General features: G+C 43.4%; 2 protein-coding genes and 3 non-coding genes across 13 annotated transcripts in view; all 5 read left to right on the top strand.

Annotated features, from left to right (window-relative positions):
• Positions 1-17,778, top strand: part of ARMH1 (armadillo like helical domain containing 1) — a 42,707-nt gene extending 24,929 nt beyond the window's left edge. For 4 of the 8 annotated variants that reach the window (XM_075616184.1, XM_075616185.1, XM_075616183.1 and 1 more), the window contains exons 8-13: positions 6,320-6,442; positions 8,794-8,866; positions 10,841-10,970; positions 12,770-12,847; positions 13,975-14,056; positions 14,165-17,776. In XM_075616184.1, coding sequence (XP_075472299.1) covers positions 6,320-6,442; positions 8,794-8,866; positions 10,841-10,970; positions 12,770-12,847; positions 13,975-14,056; positions 14,165-14,184 — 506 coding nt within the window. In that variant the 3' untranslated portion in view covers positions 14,185-17,776. Of the gene's footprint in view, positions 1-6,319; positions 6,443-8,793; positions 8,867-10,840; positions 10,971-12,769; positions 12,848-13,974; positions 14,057-14,164 lie in introns of all 8 variants that reach the window. The other 4 variants (XM_075616190.1, XM_075616188.1, XM_075616191.1 and 1 more) reach the window with 2 other exon arrangements.
• LOC142504079 (U5 spliceosomal RNA) lies at positions 2,429-2,543 on the top strand. Its single transcript, XR_012804201.1, has one exon. It is a non-coding gene; the product is annotated as a U5 spliceosomal RNA (small nuclear RNA).
• LOC142504088 (U5 spliceosomal RNA) lies at positions 3,422-3,536 on the top strand. The gene has a single exon (XR_012804210.1). It is a non-coding gene; the product is annotated as a U5 spliceosomal RNA (small nuclear RNA).
• On the top strand, positions 4,428-4,542 carry LOC142504090 (U5 spliceosomal RNA). The gene has a single exon (XR_012804212.1). It is a non-coding gene; the product is annotated as a U5 spliceosomal RNA (small nuclear RNA).
• A 272-nt stretch (positions 17,779-18,050) lies between the features above and the next one.
• KIF2C (kinesin family member 2C) overlaps positions 18,051-20,718 on the top strand; it is a 30,212-nt gene continuing 27,544 nt past the window's right edge. The window contains exon 1 of one of the 2 annotated variants that reach the window (XM_075616177.1): positions 18,051-18,318. In XM_075616177.1, coding sequence (XP_075472292.1) covers positions 18,255-18,318 — 64 coding nt within the window. In that variant the 5' untranslated portion in view covers positions 18,051-18,254. The remainder of the gene's footprint in view (positions 18,319-20,718) is intronic. The other variant, XM_075616178.1, reaches the window with a different exon arrangement.

Raw genomic sequence — 20,718 nt, 5'->3', positions numbered from 1 at the left:
AGGGAGGGAGGGAGGGAGAGAGACAGGGAGGGAGAGAGACAGGGAGGGAGAGGGAGGGAGAGAGACAGGGAGGGAGGGAGACAGGGAGCGAGAGGGAGACAGGGAGAGAGACAGAGAGGGTGAGGGAGACAGAGAGGGTGAGGGAGACAGAGAGGGTGAGGGAGACAGAGAGGGTGAGGGAGACAGACAGGGAGTGTGGGGGAGGCAGACAGGGAGTGTGAGGGAGACCGACAGGGAGTGTGAGTGAGACAGGGAGTGTGAGGGAGACAGGGAGTGTGAGGGAGACAGACAGGGAGTGTGAGGGAGACAGAGAGGGAGACACACACTGACACACACACACACACTGATACACACACACACACACACACACACTCCCCCACTGACACACACACACACACACTCCCCCACTGACACACACACCCCCACTGACACACACACCCACACCCACTGACACACACCCACACACACTGACACACACACACCCACTGACACACACACCCACTGACATCCACACCCACTGACACCCACACCCACTGACACACACTCCCACTGACACACACTCCCACTGACACACACTCCCACTGATACACACACACACACACCCCCACTGACACACACACATACACACCCCCACTGACACCCCCCCCCCCCACTGATACCCACACACACACACACCCACTGACACACACACCCACTGACACACACACACACACCCACTGACACACACATACTGACACACACACACCCACTGACACACATACACCCACTGACACCCACACCCACTGACACACACTCCCACTGACACACACTCCCACTGACACACACACACACACACACCCAGATACACACACTGATACACCCACCCACTGATACACACACACACACACACATCCACTGATACACACACACACACACACACTGATACACACACACTGATACACCCCGCCTCCCCCTCCACCGCCCGCCAGCGACGGAAGTCAATGCCCGCCGAGCCCGTGGACCGGACGGGGGAGAACCCGCCCGCCAGACCTGGCTCCGCTCTCTCCCACCTATCGGGGATAAGGCCGCGCGCCTGGGCAGAAGCAGGGAGTTCCCCAACAGCAACCACGCACTGTCCCCTCCAGCCATCCGCGCTCCCGCAAACCCTGCTACCCCCCGCGCCTACCTCTCGCCCGGGCAGCAGCAGCAGCCATAGGGAACGGAGGCAGAGGGGGGAGAAACGCCAAACAGCCAACGGCTGTCCCCGCTCCCACCTCCCTGCCCGCGCGGGCCGCGGGAGGAAGAGGAGAAAGCCCCGCCCCCGGAATCCTCCAGCCAATCACCTGCAGCCCGGCATATTAGAAGCCCAACCCCCTGAAATTCAAAAAAATACTCACCGTCCGGGCTGCCGCATCCTCGCACAGCCACCGCATCTACAGTATAAAACGGGACCAGGGAGAAAAACCGGGACATTGCCGGGACGGAGCGGCAGCCGGTACAGCACAGAAAAAAACGGTACTGTCCCGGCAAAACCGGGACGCCTGGTCACCCTATAACAGATGCCCAAACCCCATTGGAATGCAAGCTTGCCAGGGACCTTTGCCATCTATTTCAGGAACAATGTAAAGGTTTTATAATATTATTATTATCCTTTTATTTGTAAAGTGCCATTATATTTTCCGATGTGCAGTACAGGCGGGAGGGGGGGGGGGGGTTAAATTGTGATAAAATGACATAAACTGTATGACATACAAGTAAGGAAAGACAAATGCAAAGAGATACCCAAGGTAATGAGGGCCCTGCTCCTGTCTTATGATAGGTATTTGCAAAGACTTGTGAATACACTTTAGTCCCTGAAAATGACTAAGACTGTATTAGTTTGGGGTCACAGAGAGGTGGGCGTTTAAAATCAATGAGTGAAATAGTAAAAAAAAAATTCTTCCAAGTGTTTTGACTGGTGTATCCAGAGAAGCAGAGAAACTGAGCACAGCCAATACAAGCTAATAATTGTGACTGTTGTAGACTTGCATACAGGCATATCCAGCAGCTAAGAGGTTAAGCTAGTTGGACCAATTTCATGTAGTGACTTGCTGAAAAATGTTACTGTAGTTGTATCCTTCGAGTAAAGAAAGCATGTTCATGCTCTGTCCTGAAGTGATGTCGTTTCTGCAAAATATAGCTTGATGACTGCAATACATGGTTTGTACCGCTTCCCTGTAGGAATGACATTTGCATACCCATGATGCACTGCAGCTATTTGTGTGCATTTTCTCTCTTTCTGATCAATTATGTGTCTGATTTACATTTTTAACAATTTCTTAATATGAAGTTAGGTATTCGTGTAGGTATATGTAATATTTTGAATGTAATATTATTTGCTATGATTGTCTCCCCTTAGGTGTAATAAGTTTTTTTTCCCTTGGGCTATTGACTGCTGTGCTGTTAAAGTATACTCTGGTTTCTCTTCAAATCGAATAAATCTTTCGCCTTTTACTAAAGATTTCCGTGGAGAGGAACAATTATGAGTTTCATTTAATTTTTTGATGCCCGGCTAACGCTGGGCTTCCCTATGCAGTGAAAAAAGACCAATTGTTCATTTATTATCATATTTAAATTAAAATTTAAATTACATAAACATTAATGTATTTGAGCTGGTCTTATGTGCTTTCCTGAGCGTTTTTTTTCCAAATGTTCATAAATGCTTCTTTAAAGTTTATTGTTAGGGATCTTTGGTGTCTATTTCAGATACAGTGTTAAGAATTTAAATTACATTCATTTATTTCGGCATTTACCCACCACCTATTGGAAGGAAGAATACATTGCCTGCACATGGTTACAACTAACTGTGCTTCAGTCTTGTTACGGTTCTAACCTGTAAAGACTTCTAAATACGTTTTAGTCCCTGAAGCTAAGTAGGACTGTATTATTTGGGGTTATTAAGGGAAAGTAGGGGTTTGTGATAAATCAGAAAATATATATATATATATCCCCCGCCCCCCAGTGGTTCCACTTAATTCTTGACTTCTCGGCAAGAGGGGTTTGTATAGCATGCATTCCCAACAGCTCAAAGGTTAAGCTAACTTGGACACATTTGAGGAGACTTGTTTATAAGACATGCTGAAAATTGTAATTTTACCACAATAGTAAGAAAGCTTTGACACTGTCCCTGAGGTGGGTGGTTAGCAAAAACAAACAAACTTAGCTTTCTTTCGGTCTCCTATTTACATACCCATGATGCACTGCAGCCACTTGTGTGCATTTTCTCTCTTTCTGATCAATTATGTGTCTGATATACATTTTTAACAATTTCTTAATATGAAGTTAGGTATTCATGTATCTATATGTAATATTTTGAATGTAATATTATTTACTATGATTTTCTCCCCTTTGGTGTAATAAGTTGTTTTTTTTCTTGGGCTCTTGACTGCTGTGCTATTCAAGTATACTCTGGTTTCTCTTCAAATCGAATAAATCTTTCGCCTTTTACTAAAGATTTCCGTGGAGAGGAACAATTATGAGTTTCATTTAATTTTTTGATGCCCGGCTCACGCTGGGCTTCCCTATGCAGTAAAAAAAAAGATCAATTGTTCATTTATTATCATATTTAATTAATTTAATAATAATTAATGTATAATGTATTTGAGCTGATTTTATTGGCTTTATATTCAGTTTTTAGAGCGTTTTTTTTCTACATGTTCATAAATGCTTCTTTAAAGTTTATTGTTAGGGATCTTTGGTGTCTATTTCAGATACAGTGTTAAGAATTTAAATTACATTCATTTATTTTGGCATTTACCCACCACCTATTGGAAGGAAGAATACATTGCCTGCACATGGTTATACCTGTGCTTCTGTCTTGTTACAGTTCTAACCTGTAAAGACTTCTAAATACGTTTTAGTCCCTGAAGCTAAGTAGGACTGTATTATTTGGGGGTTATTAAGGGAAAGTAGGGGTTTGTGATCAATCTGAAATTATATATATATCCCCCGCCCCCCAGTGGTTCCACTTAATTCTAGACTTGTCTGCAAGAGGGGTTTGTATAACAGGCATTCCCAACAGCTCAAAGGTTAAGCTAACTTGGACACATTTGACGAGACTTGTTTATAAGACATGCTGAAAATGTTCATTTTACCACAATCGTAAGAAAGCTTTGACACTCTGTCCCTGAGGTGGTGTAGTGGTCAGCAAGAACAAACAAACTTGGCTTTCTTTCGGTCTCTCATTTACATACCCATGATGCACTGCAGCCACTTTTTGTGTGCATTTTCTCTCTTTCTGATCATTTATGTGTCTGTTAAAATGTTTATCAATCTCATAATATGAATTTAGTGATTCATGTCTCTAAATAGATTTTGTATTTTGAATGTAATGTAATGTTCTACTGTGTTCACCTTTGATGTAATAAGTATGGTTTGTACCTGGTCTATTTACTCGTTTGATTGTAAGTATACTCTGGTTTCTCTTCAAATCGAATAAATCTTTCGCCTTTTACTAAAGATTTCCGTGGAGAGGAACAATTATGAGTTTCATTTAATTTTTTGATGCTCGGCTAACGCTGGGCTTCCCTAAGCTGTAAAAGAAAGATCAATTGTTCATTTAATTACGAAGATAATTATTGTTGCATTTATGCAGATCTTTTGGGGTTTTTTTTAATTCAGTTTTTGATCGGTTTTCTACATGGCAATAAATGCCTGTAAAAGCTTTGTTTAGGGATTTTTGGTGTTGTGTTTAGTGTGCTGTGATGGGCTCACGGTGACACGTGGAGAGGAACAGTTATGAGCCTCATTCAATTTTTTGATGCCTAGTTCTTGCTGGGCTTATATATTTGTAAATAGCAGATGTGATGATATAAATGTTTGTGCATAAATTATTGTTACTTTTACTTGTTATAAGTGTTTTTTGGGGTTCAGATTAAACAAGTCAATATCTATTCTAGGTTGTGCATATGTAATGTTCTATCAGGAATTGTCTGTGGTTGTTTAAGAAGATTTAGTTAAGCAATTCAGCTCTGTGAGAGGCACTTATACAAGACATTATATAAGGGCATACACAATATTTTCAGATTGCCTCCTCCAAACCTTACATTTCTGTTTTTTCATGGTCCAAAAATGTTTAAAAGGCGATGAAAGGTGCATTTAACATGAGTTTGAACCTGTAGCAGGACAAGATGAGACACCTTTCTGAGATTTGCTTCTCTGTGTGTTGTTCGGCCAGTAATAAACCTGCTGCGGTCAGTGTGTGAGTCTTTCTCTCCCCTGCGGGGTGGCCAATTTAAAGGGGCAATCCAAGCGGGTGCTTCTATTTTTAACATAGCATTAAAGAAGGGGGTCTCCGGAGCTGAACACCATTAAATTTAATTTCACAATGAAAAAAAACAATTTCAGTGAGAACTCAAAGAAGTTTGACTTAGAACGGGTGTGCTCGGCACCCCCCCCCCCTGTTTGAGCTATTTGTACGTCTATATTTATACTAACTGAATTACTTGTGTGTGTGACTGTGAGTGTATGTGTATGTGTATGACACTGTGTGTGCGCATGTGTGACTCTGTTTGTTTTTGTGTGTACATTGGGAGTGGGCCCACCTGTGCAGCAGAGAGTTTGGTTTGGTATAGGCGCCTAAGCATGGAAGTTGTTGCCGAGTTCTGTGTTCGGTGTTGGCCAGGCATTAGAAGGGGTCCAGGCAGCTGATTATGGAACTTACGGCCGACTTCTGGGATCCTGCACACGCGCCGCGCGATCCGCACCTGTGCATGCTCGCCGTGCTGGCTGCGCACGGCACCGGACACACCTGCACAAGCGCACGAGCTCGGCCACCACTGCGCATTTGTGGCGAGCCTGCCCACCGCATTGCTGGCTCTAAGCTCCGTGTGCGCTGGACGTGAGGGAAGCGCTTTGAGGTCTGCGCATGCGCGGGTGTGGCACGCACAGGCACGCGCACAGTAGTAGCGTGACGTTACTTCCGTCATGGAATTCCGTTACAACACAAGGGATTTTTCCTATCAAAACTCTGTAGGTGCCAGCAAAGAAGTTTCACTTAAAAAAATAACCCCCAAATACATACAAATACCCCCAAAATACATACAAAACAACCTCCGCACCAAATAAATAGAAACTTGCCTATCTCGAGGATGGTCTCAAGCCTCTGCTGTCCCGACTCTCCTCCAACTTCCCCCTAGCTGGGGGAGAGCCGGGCCCGGCGGCAACGAGAGGAGCTTTGCAGCTCTGCAGTTTTTTGTATAATTAAGGCCTAACTGCAAAAAGTCACTATACAGAAGATTTGCATACATTCTTCTTTTTATGGCGTGTTCTAACCAACAAGGGTTATTCTCTTTCGTTTCAGCTATCCAACTGATCAAGGAGCTTATACACACTGAGGTTCGCCCTGCTCTGTTGAAAGGATTAGTAGCACGGCTGAGACCCTCCCAAAAAGAGAGCACTAAACCAAGACCTCAGATCTTGGATGGTAAGTGAGAACAGCGTCTTGCAGTTTTGTGTGAGCATGTAAGCTGTTTATATTGTGAAGACAAGAACCTGTCCTTCCCTTTAAAAATGACAGTGTTGCTCTGTAGAAAGACTGCGAGTGTGTTTATGCATTTGCAGCCCTTCAAATCTCCTACTCATTGTAGAGAATACCCCGGAAAGTTTGCAATGTTGGTTTTGTGTGGTATGACTCACTGCCCTCTAATACTGCGCTTGAGTCGGTCTTACTGATTCTAGACATAAGTGGTTCAGTGGAGTCTCACTGATTTATAAATAATACAAATAATTATCAGGGCCTTTTCTATTAAAGTGTGGATTTCTCTATATGGTTTTTTTGTTTGAGGTGGAGGGGTATATATTGTACATGTATTGTCATTCTCACATTGCATCTCCCTGAGGAAGGTCCCGTTTTCTGGGACCGAAACGTTGGAATTTCTGTGCCTTATTTCTAATACACTATTTCTACTGCAAGATTGAGTGCTGTCTCCTGATTTCGTGGGATCTACACGGTATCGTTTTCTTACTTATTTTATGAGACAAGCACCTACCAATATCTCTGCTTATGGAGTGCCGACTGACTTTTTATATATATATATATATATATATATATATATATATATATATATATATATATATATATATATACTGTGTGTATATATAATATATATATATATACATATATATATATATATATATATATATATATTCTAAAATCAGAGAATATGTTGGAGCAACGTGGAGAAGCGAGGCTTGCAATTGCAGTACCTGGAAGATCATTGGGCATTTGGGCCTTCCCCCAAATCCTTACCTCACAGCCCCAATGTGGCAACAGGTGTTCAAGAAGATGTATAATAGCACTTAGGCTGGTTGAACAATATAGCCGGCTTAAGTGAGAAAGGTACTTGTCAACATGCAAATGAGGCCGGCAGGGCAAGTAAGGCCTCAACCCCCAAATATGGAACACACTATAAAGCCCTCATTCTCCGGAGGATGGATTGTCCCTGGGCTGGACAGCATTCAGAAAGAAGGTATGAAGGCAGAGGGTGCTAAAAATCCCTGGAGGTTAATTAAACAAAAGCTGTAATTCAAAACTAAAGCGGGCACCTGTTATATTAGAGGTACTACAGCTAATGGAAGAATCAGTGTCATCGTTAACAAAAGATGTAGAAACAACATAGTGTAGTATGAAAGCTCATCAGAAAGAGCAGCCAGAATCATCATTCAGTTGACGGAGATACAGGCTACATATTTTCCAAGTGTATGCTCCAACATCAAGTCACACAGATAATGAAATGAAAGACTTATACCATGCAATCAACCAATTTAACAACAAAGGAAATTGTCACCTCAAGATAATTTTGGGAGATTTCAATGTAAAGATTGGTGCCCACGAGAAAGACGTGGTATCAGTTGGTAAATCTGGTTACAAGTTACAGCAACAGGAATGTACGTGGAGGCAGATTGGTAGAATGTGAAGAATGTGAATTGACATCCTGAATTCATTCTATAAGAAGAATCCAAATAGAAAATGGTGATGGAGAGGACTCAATAGAATCAAGAATGAAATTAACTATATCTTAGCTAACAAAAAACATGTGATTAAAGACTGCACAGTCAACTGTCTTGACACAAGGGGTGATCACTGATTGGTTCACTGCAAATTACAGCTGAATCTGAAGATGGAATGAAGAAAAATTATTAAAATGAACACAAAAACAATCAACATTGATAACCTCAAGTGTAAGGAGTAAGGAGTACAGAATTTGAACCAGAGCTGAGAAATAGCTTCAGCTTGCTCAAAATGCATGGAAACACTTTAACAAACAATTATTTAGACGTTACGAAGATTGTAGTTAAAAGCACACTAAAATCTAGAGGAAACACTAGCAAAAAACAGGATAGGAAAATATCTGATAAGACCAAGCAGTTACTGAGGAGACGAGGAGACGACAAGAAATTACGCAATCACAAGACACAAGAACAGAATATGCAGAGCTGTGCAAGGCGAACCGCAAAAGTATAACTGAAGGTGTAAGAAAATGTAACTGTGATATAGTGAGGAAGACTATCGAAGATAAGAAAAGCTTAAAGAAGAGGCAGTAGCGACTTATGATTGGGAAGAAGCAAATCATTGAGGATTACTCTATATTATACTCTATATTAATTAATGTATTGGGTGATTTTTCATCCCATGAGGAATATGTACTCTCTTCTGTAGCGGGGGCATTTCCTTCCTTGTTTACTTTTCCAAATACATACGCTTTTTCAGCACATGAATAATTTATATTTACTGTATAGGAGAGTCACCTTTTATTTTTTTGGTGTGTCTTACAGATTCAACTGTGCCCCAACTGACAGAGCCTCTGCCAATCTTCATGCAACAAGCAGCATGTGCCAAAGCTATAGGGTATGAATCTGGAGCCATATGTCCAGGGAGCAAATCCCAGTAGAACCACTGATTTCTGTATTTAAATGTTGTTGAGTAAAGCTGAAAATGGTCTTGTAAGAACTACTCCAAAAACCAATGACCAGTGGATCTCAAGTCAACCTTTAGTGACACCCTGAGCCGATTTTTATTACATACACGCAACATTATTTATTTTACACAGTCTTTTTTTCCCATTTGTCTTTTTGTTACTTCTTATGCCGCGTCCTTAGTAACAGCGATGGCGCGAGCGACAACGCGCACGCCAAAATAAAAATGCGCATTGCCATAGAGCGAGCACGAGCGCTATGGGGTGACCGACAATTTTCGCGACAAAATTGTTTGAATTTTGTCGTGCAAAGACGAGTCACGTGCGTGGTTCAGCCAATGAGGGCAAACCGCACACGTGACATCACGGGTACGCCTTTGTCCCGCCCTCGCCACGCCCCCTGTCGCCCAATCCTACAGGCCACGGATCTCTTCTACTAGAGCCGCGCGTGACTTCATGTGCTCCGTCGCGCGCTGTACTATATCCGAGGTCTAACCATTAAGTTATTTCCTATCTAAGTTGTGGTTAAGCGGAGTTATTTGTTTTGCCATGTTGTGTTTTGGTAGTTAATTTTTTTTGACAGCTTGAGTATTACTGTCTTAAAGTACATTAGACATATTATTTTTTATTTGCCTTATTGCTTTGCATTTGGATAGCTGTGGACATACATACACATACATATATATATCAGTCCAGAAAACCACGCACTCACATTTGCGTACATCCAGGTAGTATAGGGTGCAGACCGTCCAGGTCTCAGCAAGGCAGCACATCTGATAGAGGAAATCAGGACGTGCACTCCAAGATCCAGAGGTGACATTTATTTCTCAACGGCTCAATGGAGCCTTTATTAAGCGCACCAACAGTGATACAGCAGTGATACAGCAGTGATGCAGCAGTGAACATATTTTTAACCTGAAGTGACCCCTAGAAAACCCGTGAATAACTCACTCACTAAACCCCTGGTGATGTCATGAGCCAGGTGGAAACACAGTGTGGCCAGTGGGGGCCAAAATCCAAAAGGGAAACCAGGAAAAGGGGGGGAGGGGTGGGGGAATGGTGGGTGAACCTGAGTTAGGATACCTACCCCTATAATAGGATGGTATGATACTATTCTAGGGGTATGTATCCTAACTCGGGTTCACCCCCCATTCCTTCCCCCTGGTTTCCCTTTTGGATTTTGGCCCCCACTGGCCACACTGTGTTTCCACCTGGCTCATGACATCACCAGGGGTTTAGTGAGTGAGTTTTTTGTGGGTTTTCTAGGGGTCACTTCAGGTTATAAATATGTTCACTGCTGTATTACCGTTGGTGCTATTGATAAAGGCTCCTTTAGGAGCCGAAACGTTGAGAAATAAATGTCACCTTTGGAGTGCCTGTCCTGATTCCCTCTCTCTATATATGTACTCTATATGTATGTGTCTTTTACAAAAATTCCAGCATCTGAGCATTGTGATGTCATCAAAGGCAGACAAAGCCAGACATATCTACAGCTCATTATAAAAAGCAGCTGAACCTTTTTACTGCCAGATAGGCTTGACAGAGAAGTAAGTACCACATTATAGGACAACGTTATGTACAACACGATAATTCTGAATGGGGTGGGTCTCTCCCAACCCCCCACAATAGCCTAAGACCTAGGTGATCTTCTATCTAAAAGTGCAGTCGCTCCACAAACGGAATTGACGTGCTGAAATATCTACTGTACTTACTGTGGCCCCAGTCATCACCAGCATAGCTTAGTGATACATAGTGTTCAAAAAGCCCTTACACTTACTCATCCTTCCGTTGGTCCCAGCTGGATCCATTCTATTGCTGCACTACAGACTGCCTTAGAATTCTTCTTTAAGTTGTTCAAGATGTTAAAAAAATGAATTCCTAGAGCTTTACCCCATTGTTGTTCTTAGCATGTTAGCTCGGGAATCCATGGAGCTCTGCGAGGAGCTGATTCAGCTGAGAGTGGTGCACAATCTGCTGTTTGTGATGGGGAACAAGGACCACACAGAAAGCCAGCGACAAGCCAGCCTCGCTGTAGAGGTGAGAGAGCTTCAGTTACTTTCAGTCTTGCTGAATTGGTGGGAGAGGCTAACAAACCAGCACAAAACATTATCACGGGGACAAAAAAAAAGGCCTCAGTGGCACTGAAGAGGTTAGATTGAAGCATGGCATATTTTAAAAATATCACATATTCAGTATTTTTGTTGGGAAAATGCAAGAAACATTACATCCTTCGACAAATGTAATCAGCACGGTTAACCGGGTAACCTGCAGGTGCTCTACTGTTTCAGAACTGTAATTCAGCAGTTTTACATTACTGTATACGTCATTATTTTCAGCGTTTAAAGAAATGGAAGCACGGCTGATAATCGAGTGAAGCAGGCACAGGAAATTAGCAAACTTATTAACTTTGACCTACATATCTCTGCATGGTGGGAAATGGGGAGTTATTTATTTATAAAACATTTTACCAGGAAGTAATACATTGAGAGTTACCTCTCTTTTTCAAGTATGTCCTGGGCACAGAGTTCAGACAAATAATACATGGTTACAAATACAGTTACATAAATGAGCAGGGTATACATTATATACAAGACATTGCGTGCACAGTTAGAGATAATATATATTATGGGCGTATGAAACAGTTACAGCTTGGAGTTTAAAGTATCAATACCCCCCTAATAACCAACATGAGTTTAACTTGTATAATGTTAGTATCTTTTCCCCCCTGAGCCAGGGCCGGACCGAGACATTATCACGCCCCGGGCAGACTAAAAATGAGACGCTCCTCCTTCTGCAGCGTTGTGGCGACACGTTGCCATGACAACGTAATGCTACATGATGTCCCGTTGTCATGGAAAAGCGTTGTCACATGACGTAGGGATGCTGAAAGAGGAGGAGGCCAGGGCGGAAAAAAAAGTAAGTGCAGCGCACACTGCGACCCTAGCACCATCTTTAAATGTCTGAGTCCCGTGCACCCTCGTCAATGTCGAGGGACATTTAAAGATAGTGCGTCGGTCACGTGAGGGAGCAAAGGACAATGAGGGCGCTCGGCCACGCGGGACATTGACGGAGCGGGACAGGGCGTGCAGGACTTGTCCCGCGTCGCCACTCTGTCAATGTTCCTTGCTGCTGCTGCTCTGAGTCCCTTGTGCGCCCGTCACTCCGACATGTCATCTTTAAATGTCCCTCGTCATTGACGGGCGTGCAGGACATTTAAAGATGGCGCCGGGGTCGGAGAGTGCCTGGTAAAGTCAAGCGGGCGAGGTTCCCGGCAAATTCTTTTAGTGCCCCTTTTCGGTTGTTGCCCTGGCCAGCCCGCCCATTAATCCGGCCCTGCCCTGAGCATGTCCTACTCTTTATTGGAGTGATGAACAGGACTTGCTACTTCATCTTACCATATGTAGTAAAACGTGAACATTGCAAACCGTTTCACCACTAAGGCTGCGATTATAGTAGGCGTGATGGTGCATGCGATTTTTTTGCGTGCTGCAAAAACAAAGTGCAGCAACTGAAAGGGGCTGGCCATAGTGCGCGCGGGCACGATGAGCGACCGCGCAGCAGATTTTTCCAACCACAAATCAGTTTGGGGTTTTTTGCGCAGCGCTCGTGTCACGTGAGCGGTTCAGCTAACGAGGGCGAACCAGCCTGGTGACGCGTCCGCCACGCCTCCCCAATCGCTGGAGCTCAGTTCATTTTTTGCTCGGGCAACAGGCGTGCGCGATGCCATGCGCTGTATCACACGCCTAATATAATCTTAGACTTAGACCCTGTAGTGCAGAGAAAAACATGCTTGTGTAACTAGGACACATTAATAAATGTTTCTGTTTTCTTTGCAGTACTTTGTATTGTCTTTTTCCAGCGTGGCGGAACAAGTACGAAAAGCCATTGGGGAAAACCTGTTCCAGATGCTTATGGTAATCCTTATTGTCTAAGGCTTGTTATATAGTGTGTGCGTGCCAGTGCAAACGCGCGTGCACGTGCCGCATGCTTTTTGTGTGTATGCTGTGAGCTGAGAAGCTGTGTATGCTGTGAGCTGTGTGTTTGTGTGTGTATATGTGTAATTTATTATTTATTACAAAAAAAAAACACATTGGTAAAAATAAAATATTTATTAACATTGTGCAGACACACACATACACACATACACACATACATACACACATACACACACACACACATATACATTTCAGCGCCGGTAGTGGCGCAAAATCATTCTATTCCCCGTCTTCCCCGCTGTCGGCCGGATGTACGCTCACTGCCGTGCGCGGCCCTTGTATAGAAGGGCTGACTAACCTCAGCCAATTATAAGTGCCGCGCGGCCAATATATAACAGCCCTAATGCAGGAGTGGCCTACTCCCAGTCCTCAAGAAGCACCAACAGGTCAGGTTATCTCCTTAAAATCTGACCCTATTGGTGGTCCTTGAGGACTGGGGTTGGCCACTCTTGGTCTAATGAGTCATTACATTGTCAGTAGGTAAAGTGTGGCATTATCACTATAGTCCAATTCATTAGGAACATTTTTCCCATATGTTCCCTTCACTTACTGTGTAATCCTAATGCATTTTGTCACTTTAGACAGCAATGAATGTCCTGGTCCGTAATTGCATTTAGATATGATCGGTCCCTCATACTATTACTTGATAATAACCAAATGCCTAAGTTCATGTTCAGTTTCTAGAAGCCTTGTAGCTTCCTTTATATCTGTGTCCAGGATTCCCTTTCTAAATAGTGTAGTACAGGGAAATCCATGTGGCATACTGTACTTCTATAAATGCCCCAGATGCTAAATATGTGGTGCTTTATAAATAAACAATGATAATAAAATACTGTTAGTGTTTAACCCAGGAGTGGCCAACTGCAGTCCTCACGGGCCACCAACAGGTCAAGTTTTAAGGATATCCCTGCTTCAGCACAGGTGGACTGGCACTGATTGAGCCACCTGTGCTGATGCAGGGATATCCTTAAAACCTAGCCTGTTGGTGACTCTTGAGTACTGCAGTTGGCAACTCCTGGTTTAACCTATCATATTGCTCTCTGTAGGACAATGCTGAGATGTTGTACATGAAGATGGACACCGTTCAAGCTGACATCCTGACATCCAACCAAGTTAATATCCCTAAAGGTAAGTCTTTCATGGAAAAAATGAAAGCCTTCCTTCTGCTGCCGAAGTGGCCGTTGTACAATCTATGGCAACAGAGGCTGACGCTTGCTTTTTCTTTTCCCCCTGCAGTAAAGGAAGTTACAGACTGAAGTTAAAGGAAAGTGTCTGTTCCTGACAAACCTCACCAGGGTACAACTCCTGCAAACAAGGGCTTTGCATTGTTCCCGAGCTGGAGATAACCTGCACGTCTGATGGAATGCTGTTACTCGATGCTATTATTGCCACCCAAGTAGACATGACCCCTAAAACTAGCTCTGTTATAGAACATACATATCCACAAAGTAATGGTCAGTTGAGTTTAAAATGTTTAAGTGCTTTTATTCTTGTTAAATTATCCGTACAGCAGCTGTTTCAGCAAAATAAGAATTCCTTTTTATCCACCATTGTTTTTTGTATTTTCTTTTACTGGCTTTGTTGAACCAAATGTGTTTCCCTCCATGCACTGTGCTCCCTAATTCCTGAAATATAAGGCTATTTTTAGTGTTCGTCCCCTTTGCAGCCATTCACTTGTATTATTCATGTCATCTTGATCCAGAGCAACTAAAACTGCAATCCGAAGAATAAGTGTACAAAGCAATATAAAAACAAAGCGTGTGGCCTTTTTGTTGTATGAAAAGTGTTTCAATGAACACAAATAACACTAGATCGAGTACCCATGGAGCAAGGTTGTATAGGGGTTGGATTTTGTTATGTCCTAGTACTGTTTTTTTGTGTGCAAATAATGCTGGAGCAATTTGCTCCTCATTCAAGTGTCCAGTGCATTATGTAATGCACACCTCTGAGTCTTGCATGGTCTGCACACTATGTTAACTGCAGGTCAATTGTACTGCATACACATACTGCATTACGTACAAGGTATTTAACATATTTATACCTTTGATAGTGTCTAAATCCAAAAGACATCCCATTGAAACTTCAGAGGTATTTGCACGACTAACTGGTAAAATCCTGTCCATTGTTCTGTATGTATACTGTATCTTTATGTATATAGCTCCATTAATGTACATAGCGCTTCACAGCAGTAATACACGTGACAATCAAGGAATACAAATAACACATAAAGGGGAGAAGTGCTTCAGACATAAAAATAACATTTAGGAAAAGGAGTCCCTGCCCCGAAAAGTTTACAATCTTAATTGGTAAGTCGTAGGAACGTACAGAGACAGTAGGAGGGCGATCTGGTAAGTGCGTCTGCAAGGGGCCAAGGTTAATGTAAGAGGTGTATAGTATCAGCCACGGAGCTACTCATATGTTTCGTTAAGCAGGTGTGTTTTGAGATGGGTCTTAAAGGTGGATAGAGAGGGTGCTAGTCGGATATTGAGGGGAAGGGCATTCCAGATGTTTGGGGCAGTCAGTGAAAAAGGTTTAAGGCGGGAGAGGGCTTTAGATACAAAAGGGGTAGAGAGAAGACATCCTTGAGCAGAACGCAGGAGCCGGGATGGTGTATTGCGAGAAATTATGGCTGAGATGTAAGGAGGGGCAAAATAGTGTAAAGCCTAAAAAGTGAGGAGTACAATTGAGTGTGTGTGATAGAGGATTTGATAGGAAGCCAGGAGAGGGATTTCAGCAGGGGAGATGCTGAGACAAATTTAGGAAACAGTAGAGTGATTCTGGTAGCAGCGTAGATAAGGTTCTGTAGAACAAGACATACTACCGTATGTATCCAACAAAATTATTTGAAATAAGAAATAAAATTCCAGAAACGTGTGTCTGCTAGGTGAGAAAGGAACAAAGATAATTAATACCCAACATATATTATAGCAGTATGGGGTACACTGCGGTAAATTACTTTCCAATGGCAATGTAGAGGCAAAATTGAAACCAAAAGGGTACTTTTTTTTCTGCTCGTAAAGTCGAAGAGATCTTGTGGATGCAAAAATGAAGTTTGTCATTGTGCTTTTCAACTTTACCTATCTGGAAGACTCAATAATTTTTAGCAAAAAAGCTTTAAAAATTTTTTTTTGCTGGTTTCCTGAAAAATATTTCCATCCAAAATCAACATAAGGCCGTGATTATAATGTGCGCGATTGAGCGAACAAAATACAGCAGCTCTATCAGGCCGGCCATCGCGCATGCGAGGATGCACGATGGCGCGGCAGAATTTTGAAGCGCCAAACTATTTTGTTTTTTTTCGTGCGACGGCTGCATCACGTGATTGGTTCAGCCAATGAGGGCGAACCAGCCTGGTGACTTCACAGCCACGCCTCCACATCAGAGTGCACGGATCGCTCGGGTGACAGGTGCACGCAACTCCATGCGCTCCGTCACGCGCGCCTGCACTATAATCGAAGCCTAAGAATGTTTTACATGTTGGCCACCTGTTTGCTTTGTAACTGTCTCCGAACGCTCTTTTCAGACTTTTGTTATTTGGTAAACAACTAGTCTCTGCTGATTACAAACAATATATATTTTTTTATTTTGCCATTTTTCATTCTTTAATGATCTTGTCATGTGATTGTCTGTTATGGGGAATACATCATGTAAAACAATATTTGTAAGATTCTCTGAACTTCAAAATCATTGTGGATTATTATAGTTTATTTACAAAGCGCCAACATATTCCGCGGTGCAGTACAATGAGGGTACAGAGTTATGTATATTACATAAAAAGAATGACATACCAAATAAGGACAAACACGCACAAACAGATACAAGAGGTAATGAGGGTCCTGCTCCTGAGAGCTTTCAATCCAGAGGGAATGAGGGACATTGTTGAAACAAAAGGTAAAGTGGTTGCTCATTGTGGGATAGAGCAGGGGTGCGCAAAGTTTCTGCGCAGCGCCCCCCTGCCTGTCAGCCCCGGCGCTCGCGTCCCCCCTTCCTGGTGAACCGGCGTTAAATGACGCTGCTGTTGATGTGACCCCGCAGCGTCATTTGATGCGCGTTACCATGGTGGCGCGTCACGTCACATGACCCCGTCTGTCATTTGACGCCGCGTTGCCATGGTGACACGTCCTGAAGCCGACTGAATCCCGGTAAGTTGAGGTTGCAGAGGCCTCGCCCGGTCCCCAGGCATTTCATTTGAATGCCTCTGGGAAGACCGCTGCGCCCCACATAAAATATTCCGCACCCCCTCCCCCCCCCTTTGCGCACCCCTGGGATAGTGTGTGGCTCAGGATGGAGTATGGTTCAGCCGGAGAGCTGATCCTATTAAGGTTTGGGGGTGTGGATGTTAGGGAGTGTTAGCGTGGAGTTTGGTCCAGCCGCCCAGCGGGTCCCAATGGGGTTGGGGGGTAAGGGGAGGGGAGTAGATGTTAGGGATCTGCCAGATAGGTTTCTTTGAAAAGGTGAGTTTTTGCATGACTAAATGCTGGCGACAGTCTGATGGTGTGGGGAAGGGAGTTCCAGAGAGAGGGGGCAGCACGGGAGATCTTGTAGGCGGGAGTAACCAATCACCAATTCCACTGCAGTACTGAAATGGTTAAAGCACTAATCCCATCCAAAATGCAGCCAGAGCTAAATAAATACAGTATTAGAAAAATTATCTATTTTTTTTTCTTTAAAAATAAAATTCCAAAACATGGTGTTATTGATATTTTTCATTCAGCGATGAGTTGTCATGGACCATATGGCTGCCATGGTGATTTCCTACATTTGAAGCGCAGTGCTAATCATTATGTTCCCAATGTTTCCTCAATTGCACGTAATTAGTTATAAAACAAAAAAGCATATTATATATATTTATACAAATGTATTTTGTGGCTAAATGGCAGAATTTTTCCTATGCCAATTTTATTTCAAGCTTTAAAATAAAAAGGCAGAAAACGTATTTAGATGGCTGAGTATTTTTTATTATTATTACCAAACTTCTAACAGGTGTGAAGAAGCAGGCCTGCTACTTTATCCAATGCGCATGCGCGTTAACAAGTCTGGGCAGTTTTGTGCCTTTTTCCGCACCGCGTGACGTGCTGACGTCAGAGTAGAGGTGCGCACGCGCTCTTTAAAAGCGTGCCGATTGGCTGCAGCAGCTTTGGACGTGTTGCGCAGCCGCGGAGGAGAGCGGCAAATACAAACAGCGCCGAGCGTCCGTTAACTGGAAGGAACGTCAGCGGGCACCGAGAATAGCGACAACCCGACCCCGCTAACCTACTCACCGGTACTTCTGCCAGGCCGGCTCACCTGCCTCAGGGGCTCATTGTGACGGAGCACGGGCGGTGCCATGGAAAAGATGGTAGCGAGCCGGCTGGAGCCGGGCGTGATCATCAAGATCATGCGTAGTAACGGTGAGTAATGGTCCCTCACACCGGTGGAGGGGGGGGGGAGCAAGATGTGACGGGACTGTGTGCATTAAATGTGACGCACTGAGCAGGCGCGAGGAAAATTCAAACCTTAACCCCGCCCTATCTGCAGACGACTGTGTTCTGATTGGGTGTCCGCTGACAGGGTGGTAGTACACTCTATTGTGATTGGCTTGGTGGTGTAATTCACAGCGCTCTGTGTCGCACGTAGAGTATATACTGTAGTGCTCGCATTTACCAATAGAGGCCGCAGTGCATACTGGGCCTAAATTAGAAGGCACTGCAGTAAAATGTTCATTAGGTCTATTCTGTCTGTACACACTCCTTTATGAGACTATACTGTGATTGCTGGATAATACAGCACCAGTAAGGCTGCGCTTATAGTGACAGCGACACTATGTTGCGTCAAACCAAATGCGCTGTCGCGTGTGTGTGTGCTTATAGTAAGTGTGGCAGCTTGGTCGCGATCATTGGAAGTAATCTCAATTTGATTTTTCCAGAGCCTGTAGCCTGATGTCACCGTTGCTGGCACTATAAGTGCAGCCTTATTACTACGGTTGGTGGATATGCATTTGTAAAACGCCAACATATTCTGCAGTGTGGTACAGTGGGGGGGTACAAAATTACATGCCAAAAAAAGTCAAATGAGTGCAAACTGACTCAAAGTAATGAGGGCCCTGCTCCATGAGAGTTTTCAATCTAGGGGGCGTAAGGGGCAATGTTGGAACAAAAGGTAGACCTCATTGTGGAAAGGAGTATGTCTCATGGTAGAGTGGTCCAGTTACACAGCTGAACCTATTAAAGAGGCAATCCAAGTGGCACTTAAAAAAATGAAAAGAAAAAAAAACTTCTTAATATTGCCCCCCCCCCCCCCAGCTGTTTACCTTTATTGAAAACGAATTGCCTATGCTGCCGTTCACTTTGTTATCCTGTGATCGATCATCAAAATCCTGTTTACCATGGTTCACGTAATGCTTATCAGTTTCAATCAATCCTTCAGGAGCTACAATGTATCTGTGTATTACTAAGGTAACATTAAATACTTTTGCAGTTCAAACTGCTTGAAATATTTTCCAACAATTTATCACAAACAGGAAAGTGTTAACCTATAGAAATCAAAGGATGCTTTAAAACGTTAAAAAGGCATTAAGAGTTGCATAAAAACAGTCACTATCTAATACTACCGACTTGACTTTATTTTTAAACACCATATTTCGCATGTGTTGCTGCTTTAAAGATCTTGCACTGCTGGGGAGGTGTGCAAAAACCTGCTATAGATATCAGGCTGCTCAGTAAATTAAAACTAAAATGGCATTGAGTTGAATTCTAAAGTGTTATATAATACTATAGAACTGATTTAAAAAAAAAACTTAGAATATTGCATGGATTGCTCCTGTTTTTTGTGGGTAGGGATGTTGGTGTAGAGCTTGGTCACCTTGTCCCAATGAGGTTGGGGGGGGGGGGGGGGGGGGGAGGGGGTTGGGTCTGCCAGATAGGCTTCTTTGCCAAAGTGGGATTTGAGGGAGGTTTTTTTTAAGTGTCTCAGTGGCTGGAGTGAGAGGAAGATATAAGGCAGGAGGGGAGGCGGATGTCATGAGCAGAATGTAGGGGGATGTTTTGGGCTATATTTGGGGGTATGTATCTTTATTTATATAGCGCCATCCATGTATTTAGCGCTTTACAGCAGTAACACGTGACATAATAGGATTAAGCTCTTTAACATAAACGTGACATTTGGAGTCCCTGCCCTGAAGAGCTTACAATCTAATTAGTGACTGGGGAGAACTTGGCAACAGTAGGGGTTTTGATATGGTAAGTGCGTCTGCAAAGGGGTCATGGTAAATGCTTGAAATGTATAGTATCAGTCAGCGGAGCTGCCCAAATGCTTCATTAAAGATGCGTTTTTAAAATGGGCCTTAAAGGCCGTTCGAGAGTGCTAGTTGGTTAGTGAGGTGTTAGGCAGCAGAGGGCTTTACATACAAAAGGGTGGACAGAAGACATCCTTGTGCATAGTGCGAAATTAGGGCACAAGAGTGTATTGCCTTAAAAGAGAAGCAGAATTTTTAAAGTAATGCTGGATTTCAACTGGTGAGATGCTGAGAGTAAAGTGATTCTAGCAGCTGTGTTTAGGATAGATTGTAGAGGAGACAGGAAGGCCGGACAGTAGGTTACAATAGTAAAGTTGGCAGAGCATGAGGGCCTGTGTTGGCATTTTAGCAGTAGTGACAGGCCACCATTTTTATTACTTTGTACCAGTTCTATTAAATGGCTTGCTGTGTATTGTAGTTTCAAAAAGTGGACCCATGAAGCATGTAACCACTTCTCATATTTTTCTTAATTTAGTTGGAAAGCTCCACTCACTACAGAATATCAGTGTGAGGTTGT

Source organism: Ascaphus truei, chromosome 10 (genome assembly GCF_040206685.1).
Source record: "Ascaphus truei isolate aAscTru1 chromosome 10, aAscTru1.hap1, whole genome shotgun sequence".
NCBI classification, from domain to species: domain Eukaryota; kingdom Metazoa; phylum Chordata; class Amphibia; order Anura; family Ascaphidae; genus Ascaphus; species Ascaphus truei.
The sequence above is the reverse complement of the archived record's forward strand: the minus strand, read 5'-3'. Positions and strand labels throughout refer to the sequence as shown.